Here is a 26,825-nt window from a genome sequence, read left to right on the forward strand (position 1 = left end):
TGGCTCTGTTCTCTGTAGTTACATCGCTTGGAAATGATGTTGTCAAAAAGAGGGTTTTTCTAGGACTGGGAGATGCAAAGGCAGCGCTGCTCTCTTCTGAAACACACCGTCAGGCTGGTTGCGCTCTCCGGCATGTCCTGGGAGCCGAGGGTAGCTGGCAGCGCAGCGTCTCCAGGAATGGCGAGGCTGTGGGGCAGGGAGCTGCTGTTTGTGAAGGGAAAACGAATTCCTGAGAAAAACGCTCCTCTCCTGGGAGGAGTCGCAACTGGGAGCCCGAGAGGGCCCTGCAGAGGCACAAGGATCGCGGAGGCAGACCGTCCAGATGCCCCGACACAGGTCCCCTTGGGTGGCCCCGGGGCTGGAGGCCGAGGACGGGGTGGGCCCTGGGACACCCCCGCCCAAACCTCCCCATCCACTGCTGCTGGATCCGGGAGCTGGGAAACGCGGGACAGCGGCAAAGCCACGCTTGGCTGTTTAGTGAAGTGTTTGGCTATAAACCCTCATTCCTCCTCAGAGATGCGGCAGCGGTGGGGCCTGCCCCTGCCCCACTCCTCCTTCAGCGCTGACTGAAGGGGCTGCACTGGCCTCAGCAAAGCCCCGTCTCTCTTCCCCGGGGAGCTTCCGTTCCCCCCCCACCTGCCAGCAGAGCTCCTGCGTTTCTTTTCGAGCAGGAGAACAAGGCAACGCTGCGGCTCTGGAAGGCTGCGGAGCCCCAGCGAGGAATGACCCCGCTCCCGCCCGCGGCCCGGCCCTGCGCGCCTCGCCCGCGGCGGAGGCCGCGTCCCCTCATGGCGGGGCCGCGGGGCAGGCCGGGACTCGACCCGGCGCTCCTCCCACGGCCGGCCCGCGCCTCTTGGGGCGCTCCGGCGGAAGAGGCCGGGAGCGGGGCCCGAGCCGAGGGCCGCGGGGCTGCTCCGCCCGCCGCAGCCGATCGCTGGTGACGGAGGGCCACGTCCGCGCTCCCACCCCGGGCCTCGGCAGGCCCCGCCATCCCTGCCCCCGCCGAGGGGACTACGCGTCCCAGGGGCCCCCGCGGCCGTCTGGTGCGCGGGGCACTGTGGGACTTGTAGTCCGCGGTCGGGTCCGCCCCCCCTGCCCGGCGGTTCCGCCGACCCCCGCGCACTACATTTCCCGTCGGGCGCCGCGGCGGGCCTAGGGTCCCTCGGCGGAGACATTTGCGAGCCGAGTGTCTCCAAGATGGCGGCGTGGGGAAGGAGGCGCGCTGGCCCCGGCAGCACCAACAGCGGTGGCGGCCGGGAGAGGTGAGCCGCGGCCGGGGCGGGGGCCGCGGGGCTGACGGGGCGCTTCGGGCGGGCGGGGAGCGGGAGGAGGCGGACTGCAGCCGCTCGGGGCTCCCCGCGACCCCGGGGCAAGGGCGGGGGCCGCGCTGAGGGGAGCATGGCCGGGCAGGGCGGGCGGGGGCCGCGGCCCCGCTGAGGCGGGCCCGGGGCGGAGGGGTTCGTCGGGACCGGCGGCCTTCCGCTGCGGGCGGGCGCGGGGAAGGGGGCTGCGGGCGGGGAAGGTCAGCGCGGCCCGCGGTGTAGCCGCGGCCTCAGCCTTTCCCGCCGCGGGGATGCGGCGCTGGGGGCCGGGGCGGAGGAGGGCCGGCCCCGGGGAGGCTCCTTCCACGGCTATTTTTAAAGGCGGCGAGGGCAGCGGCGAGTCCTCCAGGGTGACCTCCTTCGGCGGGCCCGGTCCGGGCCCCGGGGGCGTCAGCGCGGGGCCGGGGCGGGCGGCGGTGGGCGCCTCGGCGCTGGCAGAGAGCTCCGTAACGCTCTCCCTTTGCCTCTGTCAGGACGGAGGAGCAGCTAGGACGTGCTGGAACTACCCACGGAGTAGCTGTGGAACTTTGGGAATCGGAACTTTAAAACAGGAAAAAGAGACAGAGGAAAATCTTGTTGAGCTGCTTTAAAATCTGCGTGCGCGGTTCTTTGCCTGCTTAAAACGTCCGGTTAAATCCTGTGTTTCCTCACGTTGGCGTCGTCCCTGTTTCGCCCCAGGGCTGACTGATGTAACCCGCAGCTGCTGAAAGCTGCGGTTTTATTGTGAGGAGTTTTCTTTTGTCCTGCCGCCTTGCCTAGAGACTCTGCTGTCTCTCCGGTTTTGCTGTGGCTGTTACTTCGTTGTGTTCCCTTGCTGTAATTCGGTAGTGTTGGTTGTGATGGTGCTGAATCTGCATAGCCAGGGAGAGGCACAAGTAGCCCGTAAAATCCTGGTGCTAGTGTGAATTGCAGGAACGCTGCTTGTGTTAAAGGAACTTAAAAGTAATTGAACTGGAAGAGCCAATGGAATTACTGCATCAGTGTAGTTTATATAAACAACTAAGAATACCACGGAGCTCGGTGGCCCGGTGGTAAAGCTGTCTGCTCCCAGGCTGGCACCTGCCCCAGAGCTAAGCGCATGAGGTGTGGAGTTTTCATGCGGTAGACCTGTCCTCCCAGCAGAAGTGAAGAAAAAAGTGTGGAAAAGAGCACTTAATAACATCGGTGAAAATTACTCTACCAGGATGAGGATTGATGCAGACTTAAAAGTGAGTTGTTACCTTGTAACTTAATCTGTGAACTATACAATAACATAATTGTAGATTGAGGTGACTTTTTAAGCTATGATTACTCTTGATCTTATGATCAAAAATACTTATTCATAAACAGGAGTTACGTCATGAACCTGCTGCATTTCCTTTGGCAATGAGAAGTATATAGCTAAGTATAAGACAGCTCAGAAGTGACATAGCAGAACAACAGATACAGCATTGAGCAGTGTTTCACAATCCCTGTCGAAAGATGATGGTTCTTTTAGGTGTCATCCCATACGAACGTGACGATAGATCGTGCTTCTGACGGGTGTCGGGTGATGTCAGCTAGGTACTGCTTCTTCCTTGCAGAGCTGGAGATACGCATGACTGGGCCTCTGCCTCTCTCCATCAGTGGCTAATCCCAAATCACACCTACCCATCTTGTTTGACTGCTGGCAACGCCAGTTGTGTAAAAGGCAGTGCTGACAGACCTGATGTCATCAAATGATGACGTATGCTTTTTATATGGTGAATACAGTTTTCTTACACGGAGCAGGATTCTTGTCCAAAGACACATTCCTTTGAACTGAATATTCGAATCCAGCTTTCCTCATAAATGAGCTGCTTCAAGGAGTTTTTATAGTTGTCAGCCAGCTCGTCTGAAAGGCATCTCTGTGTTGGGAGGTGGCGCGAGGAGACTCAGGAGTGAATAAAATACTGTCTGTTATTAGACTAGACCAACTTTTGTTAAAAAAAAAGTCCAGCAGGTCTATCTTTGGAGACTGTATCCCTTCATAAACGACTTTATCGATACAGGGCAGGCTGTAATTGGTCAAAAAGTGCTTTCCTCACTAGGACTAAGTGTAAGGACATTAATTTCAAAGGATGTTAGCTGTGAACTCCAGCTGGCACTCTAGTGGTGAAATAATAAAGTTAAACAAAATAACCCAAAACACTGAAGAGAACCGACTAAATATTTGTTTTTCTTCATTCTGGATAGACTCTTTAATGGAGACTGTCTGAAGGGAATTGTTGTTAATCTGTAGACCAAACCAACTTTTTTATACAGAACAGACACTGAATTGTACTTAGTGTTTTTTTGTATAAAATTCAGTGCGATGACCGCCAGAACACAAGCCAGAATGCCATTTGTTCCCCCGGGAGATGTGCTAACAAACTCCAGAAAGACCAGCTTTAATGTCATCGCCACTGCTTGCATTGGCTTCTCAGCGCCCTTAAAGAGGTCTCTCCTTTCGCTGCCTGCACTGCTCAGATTTCTGGTACTCTGTTTGCTTACAGCAATGATTGACCTATTTCCATTAGCCTGGCTAATCATTAGTTGACTTAAAATTGACACCTCCTTTTCGTCTGGTGGCTGGAGTGTTTTGTTATGGTTTGGCAATGTTTTCCTTAGTATTGTCTTCCCTTGCCGAGGCTGCTTGAAGATCTTGCTTATGCTCCCCTGTTCTCTTTCCTATTTGTATTTAAGGTACATCTTTTGAACAGCAGTCTTGCTTTATTGCTACGCTGTTCCTGTTCTTCCTCTGCTTCAGTGCGTGCATTGACAGCCTGTTGAGAATGGCCTTTTTAAAGCCATAGGCCTGACAGCCGCGGCTAATGGCCTGAGACTGGTAGATCGTGGGGACATTCAGCAGAGAAACAATTCCTCAGGTGTTTCAGCTCAGATGTGTCAGTACTTTCTGTACCCTGTATCCTGGAGCCCTCCCGAGTAGAAAAATATGCTGTTGAATATGACTTCGAGGTGGAGTATTTCCACTGAGAATTAAAGCCAGACCACAGCTCATTCCCAAATCTTGAAATCAAATTTCAAGAAGGATTTATGTGGGTGGAGGGAAGTTTAGTGTTTGAATTTTTTATTATGTCTTGACTTTATTGACTTACTCAAGCTTGGGTGAGATGCTAATTAATAATGATTCCACACACTGTGGTTTGGCCATCGGTAAAGTCGTTTTTCTGCAGTTCACTTGCACAGCCATCACGAAGTCTCTCTGTTGCATTGCTAAACTAGATTTTGTGCGTGTGTGCTGCTTGCGACAGGTGTTATCACACTGCTGCAAGCCTCTCCTTTCTTATTTTTTTAACTACTAATCAGACTGGTCTTCATTTGCAGTTAATTTGAATGTATGTTTGGTGCTCCAAGCAATACTGCTGCCCAGGAACAGTCTTCTTTTATTAAAAAAACAAACAAAACTTGACCTATATGTTAGGGGAGGGGTTTAAATGGAACTTTTTTTGCACAGAACTGTACTTGTGCTTTGTGCAGATTGCTTCTAATTGTGATTCTGAACATTTTGCAGAACCGAGATAGCTGGACGACTTGAAACCCTCACCAAAAGTCTTGTCTGGCAGATCGAGGAACACCTTTAGGCTGAGGGCAACGAACTCGTGAGGCTCAGTCATTCTCCCCTGCAAGTGGACAGTGGTAGAAGGATGCTGGGGTTTCTTCCAGGATGTCGTCATCTGCCCTGTTTTCAGCACTGTGATGATTTATTTCTCTTTTTGCCATTTGGCACCTGGCAGAACTTAAGGTCTTTTCACACTGAGCGGCACTGTACCTCCTCCTTAGAAAGGTATTTACTTCATCCATGAAGACCATCCAAGTGAAACTTACATTCAGCAGACAGGCTGCTGTTTTCAGGAGGCAGCTAGGAGACTGCCTCTGCGTTGGAGGCAGAGAAATGGAGCTGCCTTGAGGGCTGCAACTGGGAAGCTGCTGGAGCTGCTATTGTTCAGGCAGCCGCAGCACCCCTCTCCTGGTGCCCTCTGATATTCCCATGTTAGGAAGATAATCCAAATGTAATTTGAAGCTTGCCCTATAGCTAAGACAGACGCTTCTGCCCCTCCTGCTGGTGGTAGCTCTGTCAACAACTGATTCCTTATCTGTAACTTTGGCAATACCAAAATTTTACATCAGTGATTTTAAATCATTTTCATCTTTCTATGCTGAATAGTTGAGTGCTGTCACATTCCCCCATCTATGGATGGAGTTGGCACCAGGAGTGGGACATGTAATATTTCTGAAGAATACAGTGCACAAGGATGCAATAGAATAAACTATTTGGATATAAGGTCCAGAACTATTCTCAGAGAACAGCTGCACCAGTTTTTAACATAGTCCTCTTTTTTTTTTTGGTGAGGAGACACAGGTCCTGGAGAATCATTTGATTGAATACTATTAACAACTGTTTTTAGGTTCTGGTCTGTGTAGCAAATAGCATGCTGGGCTTCTGAACGTGTGGCAGCATTTTATGACTTCTGGAACTAGATCCTCTCTGACACTGGTTATTTACTATTCTTTTAAGTAAAATGGAATTTATGTAAAATCATTACAGTTTGTAACCGGTGGATGCTGGCTTGGAGTTGATTGCATAGCTCTGCATTTTTGTTTGTCAGTGCTGGGAGTGGGGGACAAGCTCCAAAAGGCAAACTCCTAGCGTCCAGTGTTTGAGCAAATCCAGTTGCTTTGACTGGGTTTGTTCATGTGCAAGTGCTGTGCTCAATTGAAGGGCTGCGTCAGGAGGGATTGCCTCTGTGGACTGAGGTCCTCTGCATGCCAGCAAGTTCTAAAACCTTCTCAAGCCTGCGTATCTCATCTGTGTCTGTATTGTCTGAAAACAAACCACTTTTCAGGTTGACATCCTCCAAGGGCAGCCGGTTCTTGTGTGGAAATAATTCGTGATAAATCCCACTTCCTCTGCTACAGAAATTGAGGCTTTCTGCTTGCGTTGCTCACTCTTCATGTGTCCTATTGTTTGAGCAGCTTATTTTTTATTCTTTGTCCTTCGTTTTTGGATTGCCCCCGTTGCCATTTGCAGCTTTAACACTGTGACAGATACTTATTCTGATACTTGACCACTAGTTTGGAGAAACAGCATAGTCAGGGGGCTGGACTCTATCGGAGATGAAGCCTTTGTGCGGTTTGGTTCCCAGTAATTTTTTTGCAACAGAACGTATTTTAAGCTCTGCTTGTTTTGGCTTGGGACGATTGTGCGTTGATTGACTTCATTGTTACAAAGCCCCAGCGCCCGGCAAGCTCAAATATTCCAGAAGAGATGGACAGTAGTGCCTCTGGCCAAAGCCTATTGTATTCCCGTGCTCTGACAGGTGGTTGCTGCTTGTGGTGTGGCTCTGCTTGTGTGGGTTATGGTGAAAGGAAAAAGGGATATTCGGAGGGAAGAACAGGCAGGCCTGAGTGAGGAGAAATGAGGCTGATGGGTTAGTGCCACCCGTCCTGATGGTGAGCCTGGAGAATTCCCCTGTAATCTAGTTCCTTCACTTACTTCCTAGAGTTAGAAGCCCAGTCCCCATGGCTGTTCTACAGGAAGAGAAGAAACAGGCTTGCTTCACCCTTGTTTTCCCAGTGATGGCTGGGAGATCCTAGGGTGGCTAGGCGACTGTGCTGTTCCTACGCCTCTGCAGAGTTCCTAACGGAATTTGGATTCTGCTTCTCTGTTTTGCAGACCCAAGCTGCGTGTTCCGAGGTGTTACAAAACATTGAAAATGCTCCTTGGTAGGAAATACTAATTTTATCTGGAGGGTTGTGTTAGCGCTGGGTCAGCTTCCAGCTTGAAAATGCCTTTCAGCAATAACTTTTCCCTGAAGTCGTTATGCCTTAGCAAGTGGTTGCACATAGTCATCGGTGATGTTTTACAGAGTTACCTTAAGTCTCAGCATGTCTTCTGCAATGAAACTGGAATTTTTGATTTGGAAGAAGCTGTGCTTGGAACAGTTGTCATCAAGAAAAAAAAATTCTTGGCAGAAACCATTACCAGCTGTGTCCTTAATGTGTCAGAGTAACACCTGGTTAGCTAACTCTTTGTTATGAACCCCTTAATGTTAGCTGATACACCTAGTGATTTAGAGATGTAGTACTCTGTAAAATTTTTATATCGGTGCTGTCCTTCAAAATTTTTCTTTAAATACTTGCCAATTCACAACAGAATGCCAGAGCCCACCATATCCTGTGCTGAAAGGGTTAATCGTCATTTTCCAAACAGTGTCTGACAAGGTGATGGCCTGAAAGAAGCCCCTGGCGTACACAGCATTGAGGTGGAGTCTTGTTTTTCTTTCTACCCCATGAACAGGCCGAGGGGCAAATGCACTGCAGAGAACTCAATAACTAGGTTGTAAGTTGAGTTTTCCTTGTTGTTTATATGAATTCCAGACAGACTTTTAATGAAACTGCTTATTACTGTGCTTTGAGAGAGGCTGCTGTGTCTTGGGTCTTGCTGTTTTATATGTTTGCCGCTGTTCACAAAAGCAGCTACGTCTGGCAACAGCTTGTAATTTAACAATATTCTTGATTACAGATGGCCACTGCACGATACCCTTTGCAGCATGAATGGAGCTGCACATTAAGAGTAATGTCTGGTAACACAGTAGTTTGCGATTGTGTATTTTTCTCCCTTATTTTCCAGCGCATGCACTTAACTACCATTGTGCTAATGGAGCAAAAAATGCTAGTTTCATTCTCCATCTCAGCAGCGTCTTACCTTCCTGTACTGGGTAGGTCTAAATGCTGTTGGGATGAGGCAGTTTTGTCTGCTGTGATTAGGTCAAATATGTGTGCGATTTGTTCTCCTTCTACTAAAGGAATCTGCTAGATATTTTTATCCCTGAGAAGCGACATGCTCAGTTTTGCTCTGGTTAAGCACAAGTATGTCGGAAATAGTTATTACTTCTGCTTCAGAGGGAGGATTTTGCCCTTTCTCAGCACAGGTAAACAGTCATAATCTTATTTCTTAGCAGTCTGTTATGTTAATGTAGCTGCAGCTAAGGTGATGTGTGTGAAGAGGCTGGAGGGAGGGTGGAAGTTGCCGTCACTTTTAGGTAGCTAAAAGCTGCTGCAGAAATGGAGGATGTAGAAGTCTTGTGAATCCCCTGTCAGTGGGGAGCCTGCTCCAAGGTAAAGCGCGCAGCTCTTTCTTCGCTGTTCAAGTCTGCCTGGGTTAAAAAAATGTTCTTTCTTGCTTTGCTGTGCCTTATTTCAGCAGAGGGAGTGAATTGTTCTGTCACAGAGTGCTCTGCTACCTTGCTCACCTTCGCTCCCAGCAACATTTCTTGGCCATCCTTGTTGGATTTACTATGGAGAACTAAACAGCACACTGCATCAGTGGCAAGGAGGTGGTTATTGTGGGGAAAAAGCAAACATCTTTGTCTGAAGATGCTTCCTCTCTTAAAACTTTCCAGTGCAACTTGCCCTCTTGATGGATGAGTAGTCTTATTTTCAGTGCAGACTCCTGAAGTCTGTACGGTTCACTCATTGATCCAGTGTGGTTGCTAAGGTGTGACAATTCCAGTATCTCTAGAGAAACTGCTTGGCTATCAGTGTGAGGAGCCATTTCGGGATTGTTAACAGGATCCTGTCTTCTCAAAATGTTTCAGTTCCTCCAAGTTAGGAAAAGGTAAGCAAAAATAAGTTGCCTTATTTTGGGATGGCTTCATGTACAGCAGGCATAATTAGCTGATGTGAAATGAACCTTGAGCTGGAAAAGCTTCTTATTGTTGAACAGAGGCAGTGACTGACCTTGAGGGACTGCCTCATTTCAGGTGTTCTTCTTACAGCTGGGTGGGTGAAAAGTCTGTCTCTAAGCTCTGTCATTTTAATGCTGTGTTTCCTGTGAACAGGGTCACCTTGTCCTCCACGGACTGTTACATCGTGCATGAGATCTACAATGGCGAGAATGCTCAGGACCAGTTTGAGTACGAGCTGGAGCAGGCCCTGGAAGCGCAGTACAAATACATAGTGATAGAGCCCACTCGCATCGGGGATGAGACGGCCCGCTGGATCACCGTCGGGAACTGCCTGCACAAGACGGCCGTGCTAGCGGGCACCACTTGTCTCTTCACCCCGCTGGCACTCCCAGCAGATTACTCTCACTACATCTCCCTGCCTGCTGGTGTGCTGAGCGTGGCTTGCTGCACCCTTTATGGTATCTCCTGGCAATTTGATCCCTGTTGCAAGTACCAAGTAGAGTACGATGCCTATAAACTCTCCCGCCTGCCCCTGCATACGCTCACCTCCTCCACTCCGGTGGTGCTGGTGAGGAAGGACGACCTGCACAGAAAGAGACTGCACAACACGATAGCACTCGCTGCCCTGGTGTACTGTGTAAAGAAGATCTATGAACTCTATGCTGTATGACTTCAGCAGGGAAGAGAGAAACCCACAAAGACAAGTGTATTAAGACTCCCACAGTAACATTTTGTTTTTCCTCTTTGAGAAGCAGTGGAGACTGGGAAGGATTTGGTTTAATGGAGCTGTTATTTTTAAAATAACACATCACTGGTGCACCAAGGTTTTTCAGTTCTTCGTTACACTTAAGATGTGGATGTGTGGTGACTTGAGAGCTGTATGTTAGGCCACGGGAGTCCAATCCAGCAGCAGAATGTCGATGAAAGAAAGATACAGAAAGAGGGGGTGTGAGAGCTTCTTTTTTTTTTTTTTTTTTTTTCGGAAACATTTAAGTATATTGTTTAATTGTATTACACAGAACCAGCCAGAATTATCATTGACCATTAAAGGATGAGAATTTCAAAAGCTTTTGCTCTCTTGTTACTGTTATCATAGTTCCCTTTGAAAGCGTGCTTCCAGGGGATGGAGGCTTTGCTGTGAGAACTCCAGTGGTGGTAACGATTTGTGCATGCTCACGCAGAGACCTGATACTCCTCTTGTCCACTGCACATGGCAGCAGCGTCCGTGTTGCTTCACAGCAGCTGTCTGTTGAAGGACTAGCTGTAGAAAGTTGCTTTCCCTCTTGCTTGACTAGTTGTGTTTCTTGGAAGAGGGCTTACTATTACCCCAGTGTTTATATCTTCTTGGTAACAGCTGAAACGTTGATGGTTGGGGCTAATGGTGTCCAAGTCCTCTGCGGCCCTGCCACCTCCATCACTGCTCTGCCCAGCGGAGGTAACGCTGCAGGTTTCAAGCTGCAAACACATTCTGCTCTGTTCTTGCCAAGCTCTTTCTAATGTGGACACGTCTCCACTGACATGCGCTGTGCCACGTGCGGCTGAGGACTGCCGAGGTGGGAGTGCAGCTGTCCTACCCTTGTGCGTTGTTACTGCTGCTGACACTCGGACGGCTGTGCCCCGACTACGCAATTCCACTGCTCTTGCTTGGAACGCGCTTCTGGAGTTGCCTGCTGCTGCCGCAAGGCATCCGCGTGATTGTACCCGGTAACTGTGTTAGCTGAAATTTTAGAATTCAATCTTGTGCATTAATTCATCTTTTAGCTCAAAACTGTCAAAATCTTGTTATTAGAATGGGAAGTATTTACTGTTCTGCCAGACCTGCCAGTTCCTTTTCAAAGACAGGGGCTTGCTTTCTGCAGTCTCCTCCTACCAGGTGGAAAATAGGTGTGGCTTGCGTTTACAAGGCCAGCTTGGCACAGCTTCAAGTGTTATGATCTGAATACAGGAGCAAAGCCCTGCAATAAAAGCTGCCTGCGCACAGGTGTACCGCTTGCTGCAGTGGTAGCTGCAGGCTGACCTCCACGGCTGAAGCACTGACCTTGGGAGGGAGCCTCGTGAGGTCGGGAACCAAATGCAGGAGTTCTATCTTTATCTTCCCAAACGGCAACAGCAGGCAGCGAGAAGTGCCCCTCGCCTCCGGGCTGCAGCAGGCTTTTCTGGCTGCTGTTCCCACTCGGGCTTTTCTGCTGATGCAGCTGTATTGCGAGCGGGGTGTGCGTCCCAGTTGTGTGCGTGCTGGGCAGACAGGGTTTGCTGGGAGTTCTGGACCAATTATTTTACCAGCCGTACCTGAGCAGGCACGCGGGCTGGAGGAAACTCCAGGGGCATCAAGAAGTTTCTAGGTGGTAACAGCCCTTTGCCTCTTTTGCTGGTACAGTGGCTGAGTTGTCTCTCTCCAAGGTTAAAAGAAGCTGGGATCCGGAGCGTCTCTATTTATAGCAACAATGTACAGTTGCCTTGGCAGAGAGGAGGGGAAGAAATGCAGCTACTTCATCGTTCTGTGGTTAGGCCAAGACTGCCGGGCAGGCTGCCTTTGAGTCCTGATGCTGTTTGTTTCTGAAATCCCGTCTACTGGATGAATTTTAAACGAGCGGCAGATCTGCCGCAGCTAATATGTACTTTATTGCTGCAGAAGGCCCTGAAATATCCTTGTGCTAATCACACAAACAACATTCCTGCTGGTTTTAATCAATGCAGGGTAATTGTCAGGGCTATTAGTTCATTTTCTTCACCAAATCTCTCTGGTCCTGGGCACTTTTCTTGTGTTAAGCTTTCCCTTGCCTGGAACGATCACAATGGCAGAAGGTCTAGGGATAAACACATGACTTGCATCAAAGACTCTGGAGTTTAAAATGAGCAAATGAGCATGTTTCCTGTGGTCTCTTATTGCAGGAGGAAAGGTGGAAAGTCAGCCTAGCTGTCACAACAGGTAGGTCTTTTAAAACCACGCCTTTCACTCTGTTCTGAGGTGTAGAGGACAGATGGGGGTGGGGGGGAGGGCTTGTTTTCCAAGAAATATTAGTGATAATCTAGTTCAAGTGCTTGGTGACATCCTGGCTATTGGTAAGTCGGTTCCGTAACTGTGCAAGGTGACCCAGGAGAGCAAGAGGGGTCTCGAGGGTCCCGTGTTGCAGTGCATTGCATGAGGTGGTTGCCGTATCTGCCCCCCTGTGCCGGCAGCAGTGGGTTACGGTGGCTGGGGACAAGGCTCCCTTCCGAAAGCCCCACACACCTTGCTGCCCATCCTGCCCATCCCGGAGGGGCTCTGGAATGGAGCGTGCTGCATTCCTCTTGGCCCAGAGAGGAAATTTGCTTTCAAAGGGGCACGTACAGGCTCCCAGTAACCCCTGACTTGTAGTTCAAACAGGAACCACAGTAACTCCCCACATGTAATTTTTTTCCCCTCAGGCCTGATGTGTTACCCGCTCAGCACCCTGGATGGTAACACAGAGATGCAGAGTGGCCCCTTGGTCCTTCCTGGGTAACCGTGATGTGAAACACCAGAAGACGGAGCAGCTGGACAAGACTGCCAGGAGTTCTATATTTTGCCAAGAAATGGAGGACCTGAACATGCAAAACTGAAAGGAAAAGCACAGCTAATGCCTATCGAATCTCCCCGTGTGGAGAGGGGGGGAAGGTAATGCCTTGGTTTCCTGTCTCAACAGGAAAACAGATACATACACTTGAAAGCTGCAACTTGGAATTTCGGCACTGGGCCTTTATGTAACAAATTTGCAACCTGAGACCCAGTGAAAATGGTAGAGGATGCCCTAACTGAGCAGCAGCATACGATCGTTAAACATGTCCTGGTCATCATCTGGGATGGACTCTCAGACAGCAATTATAACTGTAGTGGTCAAGAAAAGGCTTTTTGAAGGAGAAGGTCCTGCCAAGTCTGCACTCCTCCGTCAGAGTTTTAGGGTGACTAATCCTCGGTGTGGATTCACACCATGTCTGCTGTGAGCTAGCAGACCATGTAAAGAGGGCTGGGATGAAGCATGTTCTGCAGCTGCTGGTACAACAGCACCTTGCAGGAATGTAAGAAAAAAAATCCAACATCCCCCCCCTCATGCCTTCCCTTCCTCTAATGTTACGTGCTGTGAGGAGCTGGAATAGAACAGAGGATTAATTTCATAGCGATGTGATTTATTTGTCATCAGATGAGCGCTCACAGGCAGGACAGACTAGGCAGTACGCATGGAGAATGCTGCTAAGTGCATGGAGGCGGCAGCGGCGGTCTGGACCTTGTTCCTACTAGTAGGCTTTATTTCAATTACAAGTTGAAAGAAGATTGTTTCTGTCCTTGCTGAACTGTCTCTGTGCAGCCACTCCTTTTTCCTGGTGGTGCTGTTATCCCTCACGTGAGGAGAAGGGGTGAAGAACGGAATGTGGCCCTCCCCCAGGCTGTCAGACTCCCTGAAGCCTGTGATACGTGAACAGGCAGGTACCATTCCCCCACTGGATGAGATCCTAATTAGCACCCGCGATTGCTTTAAAACAGATGAGGGCTGAGGGTCTGTCTCCTACACTGTCCACCCTACGCACACAGATGTTCCTCTGCTTGCCAGGAGACAGTGTGCCTGGCCCTGAAGAACTGCCCCTGCTCCGTGCTCTAGGCCGGGGCCAGGCGCGCTGCTGTCGGCTGCACAGTGTTTGCACGCACCAGCACACCTTGCTCCGCTATCTTCTATCTGTCCAGTGCTTCCCCTGCATTAACTTGTGCTGGGGTTATGCTGTACTGTCAGCTAGCGCAGTTACGTGTCCCTGGGCATCGGTAAGGCGTGATTCAGACAGATAAAATAATTGCCAAATAAAACTTAAATTTTACATCAGTTACTTCTTTAAAAGTGGCACTGGGCTGGACTTCACGTATCGGGCGATTTGGCATGTTAACAAGCAGGGGCTCCGTGAAGTTTCCCACTTCCAGCAACATGTTCTAGGTCAGACTAGAAGGCGTGGGAAGGAGACAGGGATCATGAGAGCTCCCAGCCGGGGACTGTACTTTGCAGGGGCCGTGGCGTGGGGAAAGCCAAGATCTGCTTGTGTGAAGGCAAACCGGCGGGGGTTTATCTGTCCCAGGCCAGCAAAGCTGCGCGTGCGTGGAGCAAGGCGAGGTGCTGTCTTCCAGCACATGGGCCTCCCCTGCTGCAAGGTGTGTTCCCTCGAGCGGCCCCTGCAGCCCCAGCTCTCCCCCTCTGTCCAAGCACCCTTCTTCAGGTGAGGTTTAGGGGCTGTCTTCCAGCACGTGGACCTGCCCTGATGTGGGGGAAACCGCTCCCCACTCTCCATGCAATGGTAAATTGCGCCGTTTTGAGAAGTTTTTCCTGCAGGAGCAGCTCCACTGATGTCCCAGGCAAACTGCAGGGGCTCAGCCTCTCCCTACAGTTACGCTTGAATGAGTTGAGTGCTAAAAGTCCTTTGCTTTTCTCTCCTTTTTTGCTCTAGTTGCCATTAAGGTGAAGAAGAGCCGGGGGAAGAGGTGTCGCAGGTAGACAGCCAGGGAGGGTGTTAGGCCAGCTACAAGTACTTCCTTCTTCTTCTGTCCCACTGCATTGAGAACCACCTGAGCGACCTCTGCGGCTGTCTGTCCTTCGGCGGTGTTCTTGTCCATCACTGCCAAAGGAAAGCCGAGTAAGCAGCAACGCCAGCAGGTAAGCCCACGCTTAAGCACCTTTCCTAGGAATGCTCTAACTGTACAGGGCTGCTTGCATGGTTTTGGTTTTTACACCAGCTGTGTATGGGAGCACAGGCAGGTATACTCCATGGTGGGGCTAGAAGCCAGCAGCTGCTGTCTAGGAGGGCTAAATTTTGGGGGTTATTGTTCCTACCCTGCATGCAGAGTTGGCTTTTGGTACTTCAGGGCTAACCTGTGTCCCCACCAGAGGCTGTATGTCGTCAGCACACTTTGGAGTAACTCAGTGAGGTGGAGATTCTTTAGATAGAGGGCACAAAATCATCTCTCACCTCCATAGCGAGATCCATCTGCCGTTACAGCATTGAGAGAGAGGTTTGTCTGAATGTATCCGGGGCTCACAACCGTCACACTGATGTCATACTGCTCTACCTCTGCTCGCAGACAATCAAAGAAGGCCTGGGTGGCATGCTTAGAGGCAGCATCTGAAAAACAGGAAAAGGACTGTGCGCTAAGGAGAAGGAGCAAGTCTGAAGGAGGATTCACTCCCCTGAATGTCTTTTTAACTGCAGTGCAGCCACTTCTCAGCAACAACCCAGCAGCTGCTCTCCAACTTCTAGGTGGGTTTTGTTTGGTTTTTGTTTTTGTTTTTTTAGTGAATGGCAGCAATAGGTAGTGGGAGCGACAGGCAATTTCGGAAGGCAAAATGTAAATACTCAAGTTGGAAACTGGCTAGGATCCTGAGCTTAATATCACAGCCGTGCCAAAGTACTATGGAGTGAACCCAAGCTGCGTCCCACTCAGATCAGGGAGACGCGAAGCCTGGCTTGGGAAGCGCTTGCGAAGGCAGGCTGGGGCTGGGGGAATGCGATGCCAGTACAGGAGGGCAGAGCTGACGTTCGCTGCGGGGCGTGCTGCTGGCCTGCATGCGCTGAGCAGGTTCAGCAGGTTTAGAGCTGGGCTGCACACAAGTCAAAACCTGATCCCACAAGCAGACAGGAGCAGAGAAGTGTGGCCTAGGGCAGGATTCCCCCGTTCAGTGGCTGAGCGACTCCTTTTGCTCACTCCCTTTCCACGTATACTTGGTCACGACCACCGTGACTGCCACCACCGTGACTGCCATCGCGTCATCATGGCTGTGGGGCTGACGCCAGCAGCACAGAGCTGAGCGCAGGCTACTGCCCTGCCAGAGCAGAGGACCTAGGCAGGAGCTGAGCTCCTGCTGCCAGGCTCACGCGGCTCTGGAAGCTCTTCAGAACACCCTTCCTGGGGCAGTCGTACCCACATCATCTGCAAGACCAGATGGCCCAGACGTTCCAGGCTCTCCTTCGCTCAGCATCATGCCCTACCACTCTTCTGCCATCCCCACTGTGCACTTCATTTTTATCTTTATTTTCAGGGGTTTACAGAAGCTTGCATGCCAAACACTCTCCTTTTAGTTCCTCCATCTTTTATAAGGCTTTTTCCAGTAATCTCACCAATATTATTTCCTGTTGTAACTGATTTAGCATGAAGAGTTTGCTGGATGAAGATAACTGTTCAGGTTTTTATTTTGGCATTGGTTGTACTATGGTACTTCTTAACTTATTAAAACAAAACCATCCTGCTTTCTCACAGGAGATTAACCAGGCAAACAGCAAGGATAAAATGCAATAAAATTATGGAATTAATCAGCAAATTTATAGGGACTCTCAAGTGTTAAGACAGGAAGATCAAGCTGTATTCAAGACATTGAAAATATATTCTCCTTTCCCACCCCTTAACAACTTTAGGAAAGGGCTAAGATTTTGTATTTGAGGGTGCTTTCCTCAACAGCTGTCAGTGGTTTGTGACCACGCTAGGAGTGACGCACAGCTCTGCCTTCCCTGCATGCAGCCAGCTCTACGGAGAACTAAATGTGGAAGTGGTAGCCAAGTATTCATTCAGTCCGGTGCCCCAAATATGTCTCCCCCATCTTCTGTGGAGGTACTTACATGCGGATCTGAAAGGAATGCTTATTTTGCCTTGAACACTGCTGATGGCCACAATGTGGCCTTGTCTCCTCTTGATCATGGAGGGGAGAAGTGCTAGCAAAAGACAGAAAAGACCCATTCAGAATAACAGTCCCGCATTGCTGCTGTCAAGAATCGATGCTTTCGGAGCATTCAAAGATGCCTAAGTGAATTACAAGATCCTTGTTCAGTGCTGGGGCTGGGCAAGGGACAGTGCTTAGGATGCCTCTAACTGAAGCTGCAGTCTGGCTGGGAGGCTCACCTACGAGGAGACTCCTTGTACCAGGCTGCACAAAGGCCACTACAGTTGCCATGATCTCCTACAGGCACGGTGAGCAGGACTTCTTCTTTTCTGCCACCAGTACATCCTTCCATTTCCTGCAGCTGACGTACTCCAGGCTGAACTTTCTGTGTAACGGAAGAAGCTTCCTAGAAAAGCTACAGCTTCACCTAGAAGCCATACTATGTTCTCTAGGGTTTTATCAGTGCAGACAGGCTTCCCATCTCTCTCTTCATAAGTTCCTGCCAGAACTAGAGTCAGGAGGTGTTTTAAACAAGGTGGTATCTCTAATCGGGTACTTACCATGCAGTCATGCCCAACCATCTCCTTTAGGCCTGCCCAGAAAACAAAACTTTCCTCCCCTCTTACACTGCACTGTACCAAACACAATTACAAACAGAAGTTAAGCTGCGCTCAGCTGTGTTAGCCTGCAGAAAGTATCAGCCAAGTCCACTGTCCCCCTGTAATCCGGATCACCGGTACCTTTGGTGAGGGCTATAGGACCAAAATAATTAGTTTCCATCACTTTCTTATCCACATCCAGTCCTGTGTCCACAATTGTGCCTCGGAAACTGATGCCCGCATTGTTGATCAGTATGTCCACATGACCCAAGTACTTCAGGATCTCTTCAGCAGCATTTAGGACAGTTTTAGTGTCCGAGAGGTCAAATACCACGGTGTGAGGCTTGTGTGTCTGTGAATAAACAAAAGTTGGCAAAAGACCAGTTCAGGGCATGCTGAATCTGCTGTATGTTCACAGTTGTGATGGGATGTCCCAGCTCTGGGAGCACAGAAGCAGGGCCATCCAAGCCTTGTGCAGTTAGGGTGCAGCAGTCCTGTTTGGTAGGAACACACGACAGAAGCAGGTTGTGCTCTTGTCTTTACTGTTCCTGGAGCCTGTTACTTATACCAGAGCCTAGGAAAGGGGCAAGTGAGATCTTGCTCAACTGCTAAAGTTTGCTATTGTCTTACTAAAGAAAACACATCTGAAATAGCAAAAAATCTAACCCATATGTCTTCTTCAGAAGCCAGGAACACCTTTCTTAGCCACTGTCAGCAGAACTAGACATGGTAAATAAAAGTCAACAGAAGGAAAGTCACTTTCCCAGATTCAGTATGTGACGCACAAATGCAAGGGGGTCTGGGCACTCTGCACTCTCATATGCTTTCACCTCCATTACAAGGCAAGGAGTCTTTCAGTTGGCTTCTTTTTGTAGGGTTTTTACAAGATACAACACGTCAGCTCAGTGTGCTCCTACAGCACTATCTATCCCTCACCACAGAGTTGCATTTTTCCTATTGCTCAACAGAACAACCCACAAGCAATTCTGTAACTGCTGTAGTAACACAAACAGAAATCCCAGCTGCACGAGACAACAAGCCTTGCCTCCTCCCAGACTTACATTCTTCCGGTGATTGGTCATGGTAGAAAGCTGCTGCACCAGGTCTTTGAGTTTCTCGCTGTCTCTGCCGCAGAGCACCAGCTTGGAGCCAGCTGCATGGAAGGCTTTTGCACATTCTTTGGAGGAAGCAAGGAAGAGAGAAAAGTAGACATTTGAATGCCAGAGACAAATAGCAAATCCACAGCGTACCTGGTGACAGGCGAAAACTTCTTTTAGCTGATGAGGTCTAAGGTGGCTTTATCACTCCTGAACCATAGGCTCACTTACGGTGACGTCACAGCAAGGAGCCATTTTCCTGGGACTTTGCCAGACACGTGACAGCGGTGAGGTGGCTGCTGTGTTCACAGTTACTGTGCTGGTTATGCAGTTATCGTGCTGTTTACGCATCCGCTCCCATCAACCTGAATTTGCCTGTGCCTCTTCATTTTGGACTATATGCCCCTCTTAAAAGGGACTACAGCTACCTTGCATAGGTCATCTAATGCAGCAGGGCCTGGTCTGAGGAGTCCCAGTTTTAGTGAACACCTCCAAAAGTTTCACAAGCCTTGGAGCTAATGGCTTCATCAAGGTGGTCCTCTTCATCAGGAAAAAGCTGAAGAAGGGATGCCATGCTATTGTCCTCCTTTCAGTGCTACCAGCTGCTGAGGCAATCGCACGTTCTTCTACCCTACCCCGCTGGGATCCAGTGAGACAAATTGCTTATTTGTGCAGGAGATGACAGTGGATGGTAATGAAGGGTGTTTAAGAACACAGTAATTAGAGGTGGTCTAGTATATTAATGACTGGGAGTGATGGGAATAGTGTAAGATCTTGGCAGTGAGCCAATAAGGGAGGAAACTTCACTGTACAGCGGTGGAAATCACCACACCCAACACCACACAGCGCTTCGCCTGCCCGGCCTGTCGCAGCTGGAAGGTCTCTCTCGAGAAACCAGTTCTATCTCGTCCCGGTGTGAAATACAAATTCTTTCACTGCTACCAGCTCTTTGATTCTGACAGGCAGAGAGGACCATTTCACCTCCTTTGGCCATTCAGTTACTGAACACCCCGATCCGAAAGGACAAACCCACATGCGAAGACAGCATCAATTTAAGCTCGATTTGTTCCACAAATGTATTCATCCTAATGAAAGGCCTTGACTACAGAGAGCACCTTATCTTCCCTTCAGGAAGCTTTTAAAGCAATTATAGAAATCAGAATTAGAGAATATATCCAAAGAACAAATTTTTTGGGTAAAAAAAAATACTGTGTTTTTATTTAGAAAAATATACTCACTGGTGTTAATGTTGCCAAGAGTTTGAATTTAGAACGGATGGATTTGTACCGCAAGAGAAAAGGTACCTTAGTGTGGAGGTGAGAGGCGGGGAGGAGGAGTGGGAAGTATGGCAGGGTACCTGGAAATACAGCACACATGAATGCAGAACACCCGTTCTGGGAATTTTTAGAGAAACAATCTGACTTTTCAGGATTTAGAGGAAATACCCCCGACAGTACGAGAATAGTATAACTTGTTCCTTACTTTGGTGAGCTCCAGTCTATACAGCATGATTAAAATGTTCCTCAACAAATTTTGAGACTTTCTTGCATCAGGGTTTGTGCTGGCTATAGTTATAACTGATAGGGCTGTGCAAGCTCTGTCTCTCAAAATTCAGAGCAATGGGAACTTTCTGCTCATTACTGCTTTATTCCAACAGGTGCCCCTTCCACAACCCCCTGCTTGTCCTGCCACTGGCGCCCTTCTCTCGGTACCTACCTTTTCCCAGGCCAGAGGTAGCCCCTGTGATCACGACCACTGCTTCCTGGAGGTAAGCTCGCATCCGCATCCACTGCAGTAGCCGAAAAAGGCCGAAGATCCCCAAGCTGCCAAACAGCAGCGGGATGATCACTGTGCTTGTGAGATCCATGAGTTTTCCTTTCTGAACGCTCTTCCTAGAGCCACAAAGTGAAAGGAAACAGACCGTTTCACCATCAGGAAAATTAGCAGAGGCTTGAAAACTAGGGAAGTCCTTTATCTTAACCCTGCCTTAGACCACCAGTAAACCGAATCCCATACAGAGGTATCTTCAACAGATTTCCTCATCCCTTTATTTAGACCTGCAAAAGTTGACATCAGTACCCAATTTTAAGCATTTAAATGCTAATCTGAACGTCCCAGCAGGACACTTGGCCTTGGATCTTGTCAGCTGTCATGTAACAAACTTGGGTTCAGAGATGCTGTTCCCACATTTTGCTCTAGATGCACTCTCCTGTACAACGTGTATTTAGAGTGAAAGCTCCTCCAGGCTGGGATACATCTCTGCTTTCTTCTGATTGTAATAACACCTCTTAGATGTCTCTAGAACAGCCCGTACCACAGTATCCACATGCCATACACCAGTTACTGTGTATGATCCCAGATGTATACAAGCCAATCTGTCTTCTGGAGGCTCGGAGTAAGTTTTCTCCCTGAGCACTTTATTTGCTTAATGCACTGAAATCTGTGCTTCCATCTCCAGTGTCTTTCACCACCTGTTAGCAGAGACAAGTTGTCTGATTTAAATGAACCACATGTCTAATCTGGTAGGCTAAAGCCCACATTCATGCTCTTTACTTTTATGCCAACGTTAATTGTGCAGTTTAACAGCATAAACCTGTGCTCTGATATGCTGAAATTAAACCTGTGAATGAAACCCAAGCTAAAGGTTTGGGCTTTAAAAGTAGGCTAGAGACCAAGCTCATCCTGGATTTGGATTCTGATACCAATGCATAGCCCTAATCTCCTTGCTAAGCCATTGCCTTCAAGGGAGTAGTTTATGTTACAGCTTACTACATGGCCAAAAAGTAAGTGATACTTCTGCTGTCAAAAAGGTCACTGATTTTCCCACTGTGTCTACCCCCAAGCTTTTATGCTTGATGTCACAGTAAAGTCAGTTACAACCCCTTCCTGGAATCTATACAACCGTTGGGTCGTACATGAAGTCGAAACCAAATATTAGTGTATCTTCCCTGTTGTGCAGATAGAGTTTGAATTCTTGCAAGATAGGCCTTTACCAGGAAGATACTGGAAAGGGCACACAACTCATTCACTACTTCAAACAAAAGGACAGCATGAGAAGCAGTAAACAAGAGGTAACTAATAACGCTAAGCCAGAATTCAGTGTCATTAAGTAGGACTGAGCTTGTATGGAGCTGAAGGCTCTACATGCCGTGGAACAGAGCTAATGTGGAAAATGTCAGGCTCTTCCAGATTTCCAGCAGGGCCTTGGACAGAATTCCTCAAGTAGCTGGTCAGTGAACAGACTGGCTTGCTGAAAGAGTAGTGAACTGTATAAAATAAGTATTTCTGGAGGTATAGCTAGAACACAATAAAATAACGCATAAAGATAGCTGAGCTAGCTCTAAATGCACTTGACAAGGTCTAAAAATAAAACCATCAAGGTAATACACAACTCTTCTCGGGGTACTACGGAGCTTCCCACTCCTGAGCTAACTCATGTATCTAGAGTCCGTCCCTGTGTAATACACCGCGCGTAATGCAGCTGGACATGCAGGCCGCAAGCTCCCCTGGGCGTAGGGAGTTTGCCCAGAGTGGGAAATCGGAAACCCAAAAGGAGGATTAAACTCATTCCATTGCAAAGCAGCGCATGAGCGCAGCAACCAGTTGCTCAGAGCAGCGCCTCGTTCCTCCCCCTCTTTGGGCTGAGTGCACACAGAGGGCACATTTTGTACTGATTTACAGCAGAGGACTGCTAGAGTTGTTTTAATGTAAGAGTGCGTCTTGCCCCTAAAACAATTCCTGGGAAAGAGCTGTTTAGACACAAGGGCACTGGCCTTCGTTAGGCTGGATACGCAGGAGGTGCTGCTGACTGGTTCCTGTTCAGCTTGTCATTTAAAGCAGCTGCCCTCTTTATGTCGTGTGTGTGTGTGTCCCCCCTTTTTTTTTTTGCTCTAAAGGTCTCTTGAGATTCAGAAGATGAGATGTGGGCAGGGACAACAGGCTCTGTGCTGACACTGAGCAGCGTGGCTTACAGGACATTTTGGAATAAAAAATCTTCAGCTCCGATTTAGGACCTTTTGTTATTTCCAAAGTGGGAGCTGGCAGGTGGAGTGGCACTTCCCCTGTGAGCCCAGGTTGGAGCTGAGGCATTTTAAAAATCTGGCCCTGACCAGCTTTGCTTCTGATTTCAGTAAAACGCAGACAACGGGGTAAAGCAGATAAAAAGGTAACTGGGAAGACAGGGCCTTTCTGACAGCTTTTCTAACTGATCCACACCAGGAGATGGGAGGGAGTCCCACGTGTGATTACAGCGTGGTTCTTTCACATTCTTTGGCAAAAATAAAGGTTGACTTTGCAAGGACTGAACCCTCTGCCACAGGGGCTGGTGGAAAAGAGTCCCCAAGCCTACCAACTAAAAGCTAACCATGTTTTGGTCATGTAGCATCCATTGCTCATCACTATGAACCAGTTATGCCTGCTTAACTTATTCCTTAATCATACCCCTTATTCATCTACTTTCCAAACAAAGAAGGTCTGCCTTTTATCCTTTTTTCATTTGAAAAGTCTTTCCTAGCCTTTTATTGTCTGTCTTTCCTCCTCCCCTCCCCCCCCCCCCCCCCCTATTCTGTACAGGAACTGGGCAAATTACCCAGTCTCTGCCCACAGGTTGCAGCAAGCCATGCACCCAGTCAGCAGCAGCAACCCACCTTGCAGCTCCCAGGCTAGAGCATGAACCAGCAGGTGACTCCCTCCGATAGATGGGAAGGGGAAATATGGGATGGGGAAGAGAAAGACTGGATGAAGGAGGGGAGCAAGAGAGAGAGGGACTAGCTGATCAGAGATGTAGACCCTTTTTTATTAGGGCATACTGTTGCAGTACCTTCTTCCAAGGAATGTACTCAAATGGCCCCTTAAAAAGAGCCCTCAACAAAGAAAATGTCAGTTCAGTCAGGCTGGAGAAAGAGGACAACCTAGCTGAACCAAATTGTTTTGGAAAGAAGACAGAATTCCTGTAGCACTTCAGACCTTCAGCAACAAGGTTTTCTTTAATTTCATAGACCAGCTTATATCACAAAGCCATGAGTCCTTATTTTAGCTTGTCATATTGAACATGCTATAAAAAATCATTGACAAAATAAATATCAGTGGAACAAGAGAGCATGGAAATCGGCTCAAGCCATACTGCAGTCATGTTCACCAACATCCATCTTATGGAGCCCAGTGCCAGGCTACTGGCACAACAGGGTGGGAGTGAAGTTCTGTTCACTTTTCAGGGTTATTTGGTGGAAAGGCCAAAGGAAAAAATTGCTGCAACCCAAATAAGAAGTTATATTCTGTTCAATATTAGGGTTATTTGCTGCAAAAGCCAGAGGTAAAAACAGCTGCAATCTAAAGGAGAATGAGATCATAGACTAAAAAGACTTGATTCACACCAGCTAACATGCTAAGTTGCAAGAGAAAGGCTGGGAGAAGACGACAAAAAGCATAAAACCCAACTTAAGATAGATAACACTGAAGAAGCTAAGGACATCCCAGGGCAGCTAACGCCATGGCACATTAAAAACATGGGGGAGGGCAGGGAACACACGGGATTCCACACCAAATTCGAGATGAACTGGGTATCCTCAGACCTCCTGCTCAAAAGTCTGAGACCCCATGATCACCTTTGCTCACAAATTTGGCTATTAACTCCGGAAAAAACCTGTTAATAATTCTTGACAATGTTTATGACACCAGATTACGAGCAGTGGCTTCTCTCCTGCAGATACTTGGTTCAATAAAGTCCCGTAACTGTCACTTCTCCATCTCAAAAGGCAGGATGGGAACATGCAGGTTATCAGACAGCAGAAATAGGAACACTGATAACGTCCGCAAATACAGGCGATTGGAAACTTTTTGAAAGGCTTACCATGAAATACATCACACATACCCATTTTTAAAAAATCTTCCCCTTGAAACAAAAACTGGATGTTATCCTGTAAAAGCCAGGACAATGATTTCCAAAGGAACAAGGATCTTAGTTAATAAGGTCAAGAGCGCAGCAAAGGCAGCAAAGGTGAGATGGAGCCCTAAAAGAAACTAAAACATGGTCGTTTCCCTAAGCAACACCTATTCTCCTGTAGCTTCAGCCACCTAGAATCACATTGTCCTTTACACGACAAATGTCAGCAATGGGGAGGCTATTTTCAGAAATCAAAAGGTGTCATTTAAAAGGTGAGGGGATAAAAAGAAGGGAAAAAAATCATTTTTTTTCCTAAGGAAGCCCTTGTGCAGAATCACAGCGGCTCTAAGCTTGATTAGGTACCGACTTTAGTCTGAAGAAAGCACAATATCCTACCTTTGGAAAGAACTCACTTGCCAGTGACTCTGTGAGCTGGTGTCTCCCTCTGGTCTTTTAACAGGACAGACCTGACTTAAATTTGGAAGTGGCAGCAGGCCAAGCAAAGGCGCTCTGTCCAATGCTAGCACAGCCAAGAACTGCCTCTAAAAACAAACCTCAGGAACACGGTCTGTGACCTTTGAAAGGGGGGGGGGGGGGGGTGTCATCTAACCCCCAGATTAAATAGATAGAGGCGAACTCAACATGATACGAAACTTACTATGACCCTCTGATTATTTCTAGTACTAAACAAATGATTTCTGGTATTGAATCCAGAACATCCATCAGGACCAGTGTGAGTCTTTCCACACTCTAGATGGAAAAAAAAGGCAACTTGTGGATCAGTTGCAATTCTCTATTACCGTAATTAGTTTTGGGGCATACGCTGATGTTACAGCGCACACCCTAAAAGGGGTATCATGCTAATTAAAAGAAAACAAGACTTTTCATTTCTTCCCTTAGGATTCTTGAGAACTTTGCGTGCTGTGAGTGGCCAGATGAGTTTCTCATCACACTCCGCATCACAAGCCGGTACTCACTGGGGAAATGGGCATTCCCTGCAGCAGAGCAAATTCACTAAATCCTTATAAGCCATTTTGACAGGGAGAAAAGCGAGCGTTACTTGCATTTTGTATCAGCTAAAGTTTTACTGACCCACCTGCTTTGGAAAGAAACTGAAATCAAATTTACAGACATCTAAGCTAGGGGGAGGGGGGAAGTCACATAGCATTGTCTGTTAAATCTGGTGGTAACTTCTCTGATGCACAAATCCCCCTAAACGGTAAGTTAAACTTCAAAACCCACATTCATATCCCAACGAGAAAAAACAATGACTATATTAATTCAAACAACTGAATTATTGAAAGGCCACTGTACACTTACATGCTTACATCATCAGGTTTTGTTCCAAAGTTTCTAAACAGAAAATAATGTAAAAAAATACACTGAGGTCATTAGAAACCGTGAAACTCCAGAGGAGTGTGGGAGCTGGATGGAGCTCCTCACTACGATACAACCCTTTCAGTCAGAGACAGAGGAGGGGCTGAGGAGAAGGAATACAATAACCCAGCTGAAATTCTCCAAAGAAATGACGGCAGCTGGCCTGGGGAAGGGTGCCACAAAAGCACAACGTGCCGGTAGCTGGCAGGGCTCATTGCAAGTCACTGGCAACAACCAGCAGGCGCCTGGGCTTTGCCGAGGGGTGGGTCACGCTCAGCTGTAAGATCTGGAATTAACTTTTCTGGTGCGATTTGAACAAGCTGCCGCTTCAGGTGCGTTACTTGAAGCCACATCCAGGAGCACTAGCTGCTGCACCTCAGAGCCACTCAGCGGCACCCCGCCTGTTGTTACGCAGAACAGCCACCTCCCCTCGCGGTACCAGGAAGGCGGGGGGGGGAACGCGTTTCTAGCACCCAAAAAAACCCAGACTGGGGTTAAGAAATCGTCACCTCGCAGACCTCGCCGCCGCTTCTCTTCAGCCACCGGCTGCGTTCCCCACCCTCCCGCCCGCCAATGCTCTGCTGGGGCCTGGGCCGCGGACAGAGGCGAAGCAAAGCGGCGAAGAACGGAAAGGTTGTCTGGGCCGGAGGGGAGGATGCCGCAGCCATTCACCAACCCGGCCGCCGCCGGAGCACCGTGCGGAGGGAGGGCCGGCGGCAGCGACGAACGGCGCGCTCGGGAGCCCGGCGCGGCGCGGCGCGGCCCGGCCCGGCCCGGCCCGGTCCTGCCCGCCCCTCACCTCAGCCGGGCCCTACCTGCCCACCGCCGTCACCATGGCCACCGCCGGAAGTGCCCGGGAGCTGCGCGCATGCGCCCGAGGCGCCGCGGGCTTTCCGCCAATCAAGGACCGCTCCTTCGCCACGCGAACCGGAAGTGGATGCCGGAGGGCGGCCTGCTCTCGCCGGTCCGCCCGTAAGTGCCGCCCGGCCGGGGAGCGGCGGTCCCAGGTCGGGGTTCCGCTGGGTGGGTCTGTGTTCTGCTGCCGGTGGCTGGGCCTTCCCCGCGCAGAGCGGGGTCTGTGGCCGTGGGCCGGGCCTGCAGCCCTCGGTACGGGTGCGGCTTGCCCCGTGCCTCCGGCCAGGGCCGCCTCCGGCCGCCTGACTGACCCCGCGGGCAGGGAGCGCCCAGCCTGCTGCCCCCGGGGCGAGGGAGGGA

General features: G+C 49.1%; 2 protein-coding genes across 8 annotated transcripts; one reads left to right on the top strand and one right to left on the bottom strand.

Annotated features, from left to right (window-relative positions):
- Positions 1 to 1,170: 1,170 nt before the first annotated feature.
- On the top strand, positions 1,171 to 10,076 carry TMEM11 (transmembrane protein 11). 6 transcript variants are annotated; one of them, XM_075436597.1, is made up of 4 exons: positions 1,185 to 1,262; positions 1,796 to 2,530; positions 4,834 to 5,106; positions 9,164 to 10,076. In XM_075436597.1, the coding sequence occupies exons 3-4, from the start codon at positions 4,967 to 4,969 to the stop codon at positions 9,678 to 9,680; spliced, it is 657 nt and encodes a 218-aa protein (XP_075292712.1). In that variant the 5' UTR covers positions 1,185 to 1,262; positions 1,796 to 2,530; positions 4,834 to 4,966; the 3' UTR covers positions 9,681 to 10,076. The 6 variants fall into 6 exon arrangements, with proteins under 6 accessions (XP_075292716.1, XP_075292712.1, XP_075292713.1 ...); XM_075436598.1 differs by having other exon boundaries at positions 1,191 to 1,262; positions 2,374 to 2,530; XM_075436599.1 differs by lacking the exon at positions 1,796 to 2,530 and having other exon boundaries at positions 1,191 to 1,262.
- Positions 10,077 to 13,135: 3,059 nt separating this feature from the next.
- DHRS7B (dehydrogenase/reductase 7B) lies at positions 13,136 to 26,487 on the bottom strand. Of its 2 annotated transcripts, none has more exons than XM_075436317.1 (7): positions 26,426 to 26,487; positions 20,069 to 20,244; positions 18,317 to 18,432; positions 17,397 to 17,607; positions 16,616 to 16,708; positions 14,975 to 15,127; positions 13,136 to 14,623 (listed from the first exon to the last, which is right to left on the bottom strand). In XM_075436317.1, the coding sequence occupies exons 1-7, from the start codon at positions 26,443 to 26,445 to the stop codon at positions 14,418 to 14,420; spliced, it is 975 nt and encodes a 324-aa protein (XP_075292432.1). In that variant the 5' UTR covers positions 26,446 to 26,487; the 3' UTR covers positions 13,136 to 14,417. The 2 variants fall into 2 exon arrangements, with proteins under 2 accessions (XP_075292432.1, XP_075292433.1); XM_075436318.1 differs by lacking the exon at positions 26,426 to 26,487 and adding an exon at positions 25,554 to 25,672.
- Positions 26,488 to 26,825: the final 338 nt, after the last annotated feature.

This window comes from Opisthocomus hoazin, chromosome 15, assembly GCF_030867145.1.
Source record: "Opisthocomus hoazin isolate bOpiHoa1 chromosome 15, bOpiHoa1.hap1, whole genome shotgun sequence".
In the NCBI taxonomy this organism is placed as follows: domain Eukaryota; kingdom Metazoa; phylum Chordata; class Aves; order Opisthocomiformes; family Opisthocomidae; genus Opisthocomus; species Opisthocomus hoazin.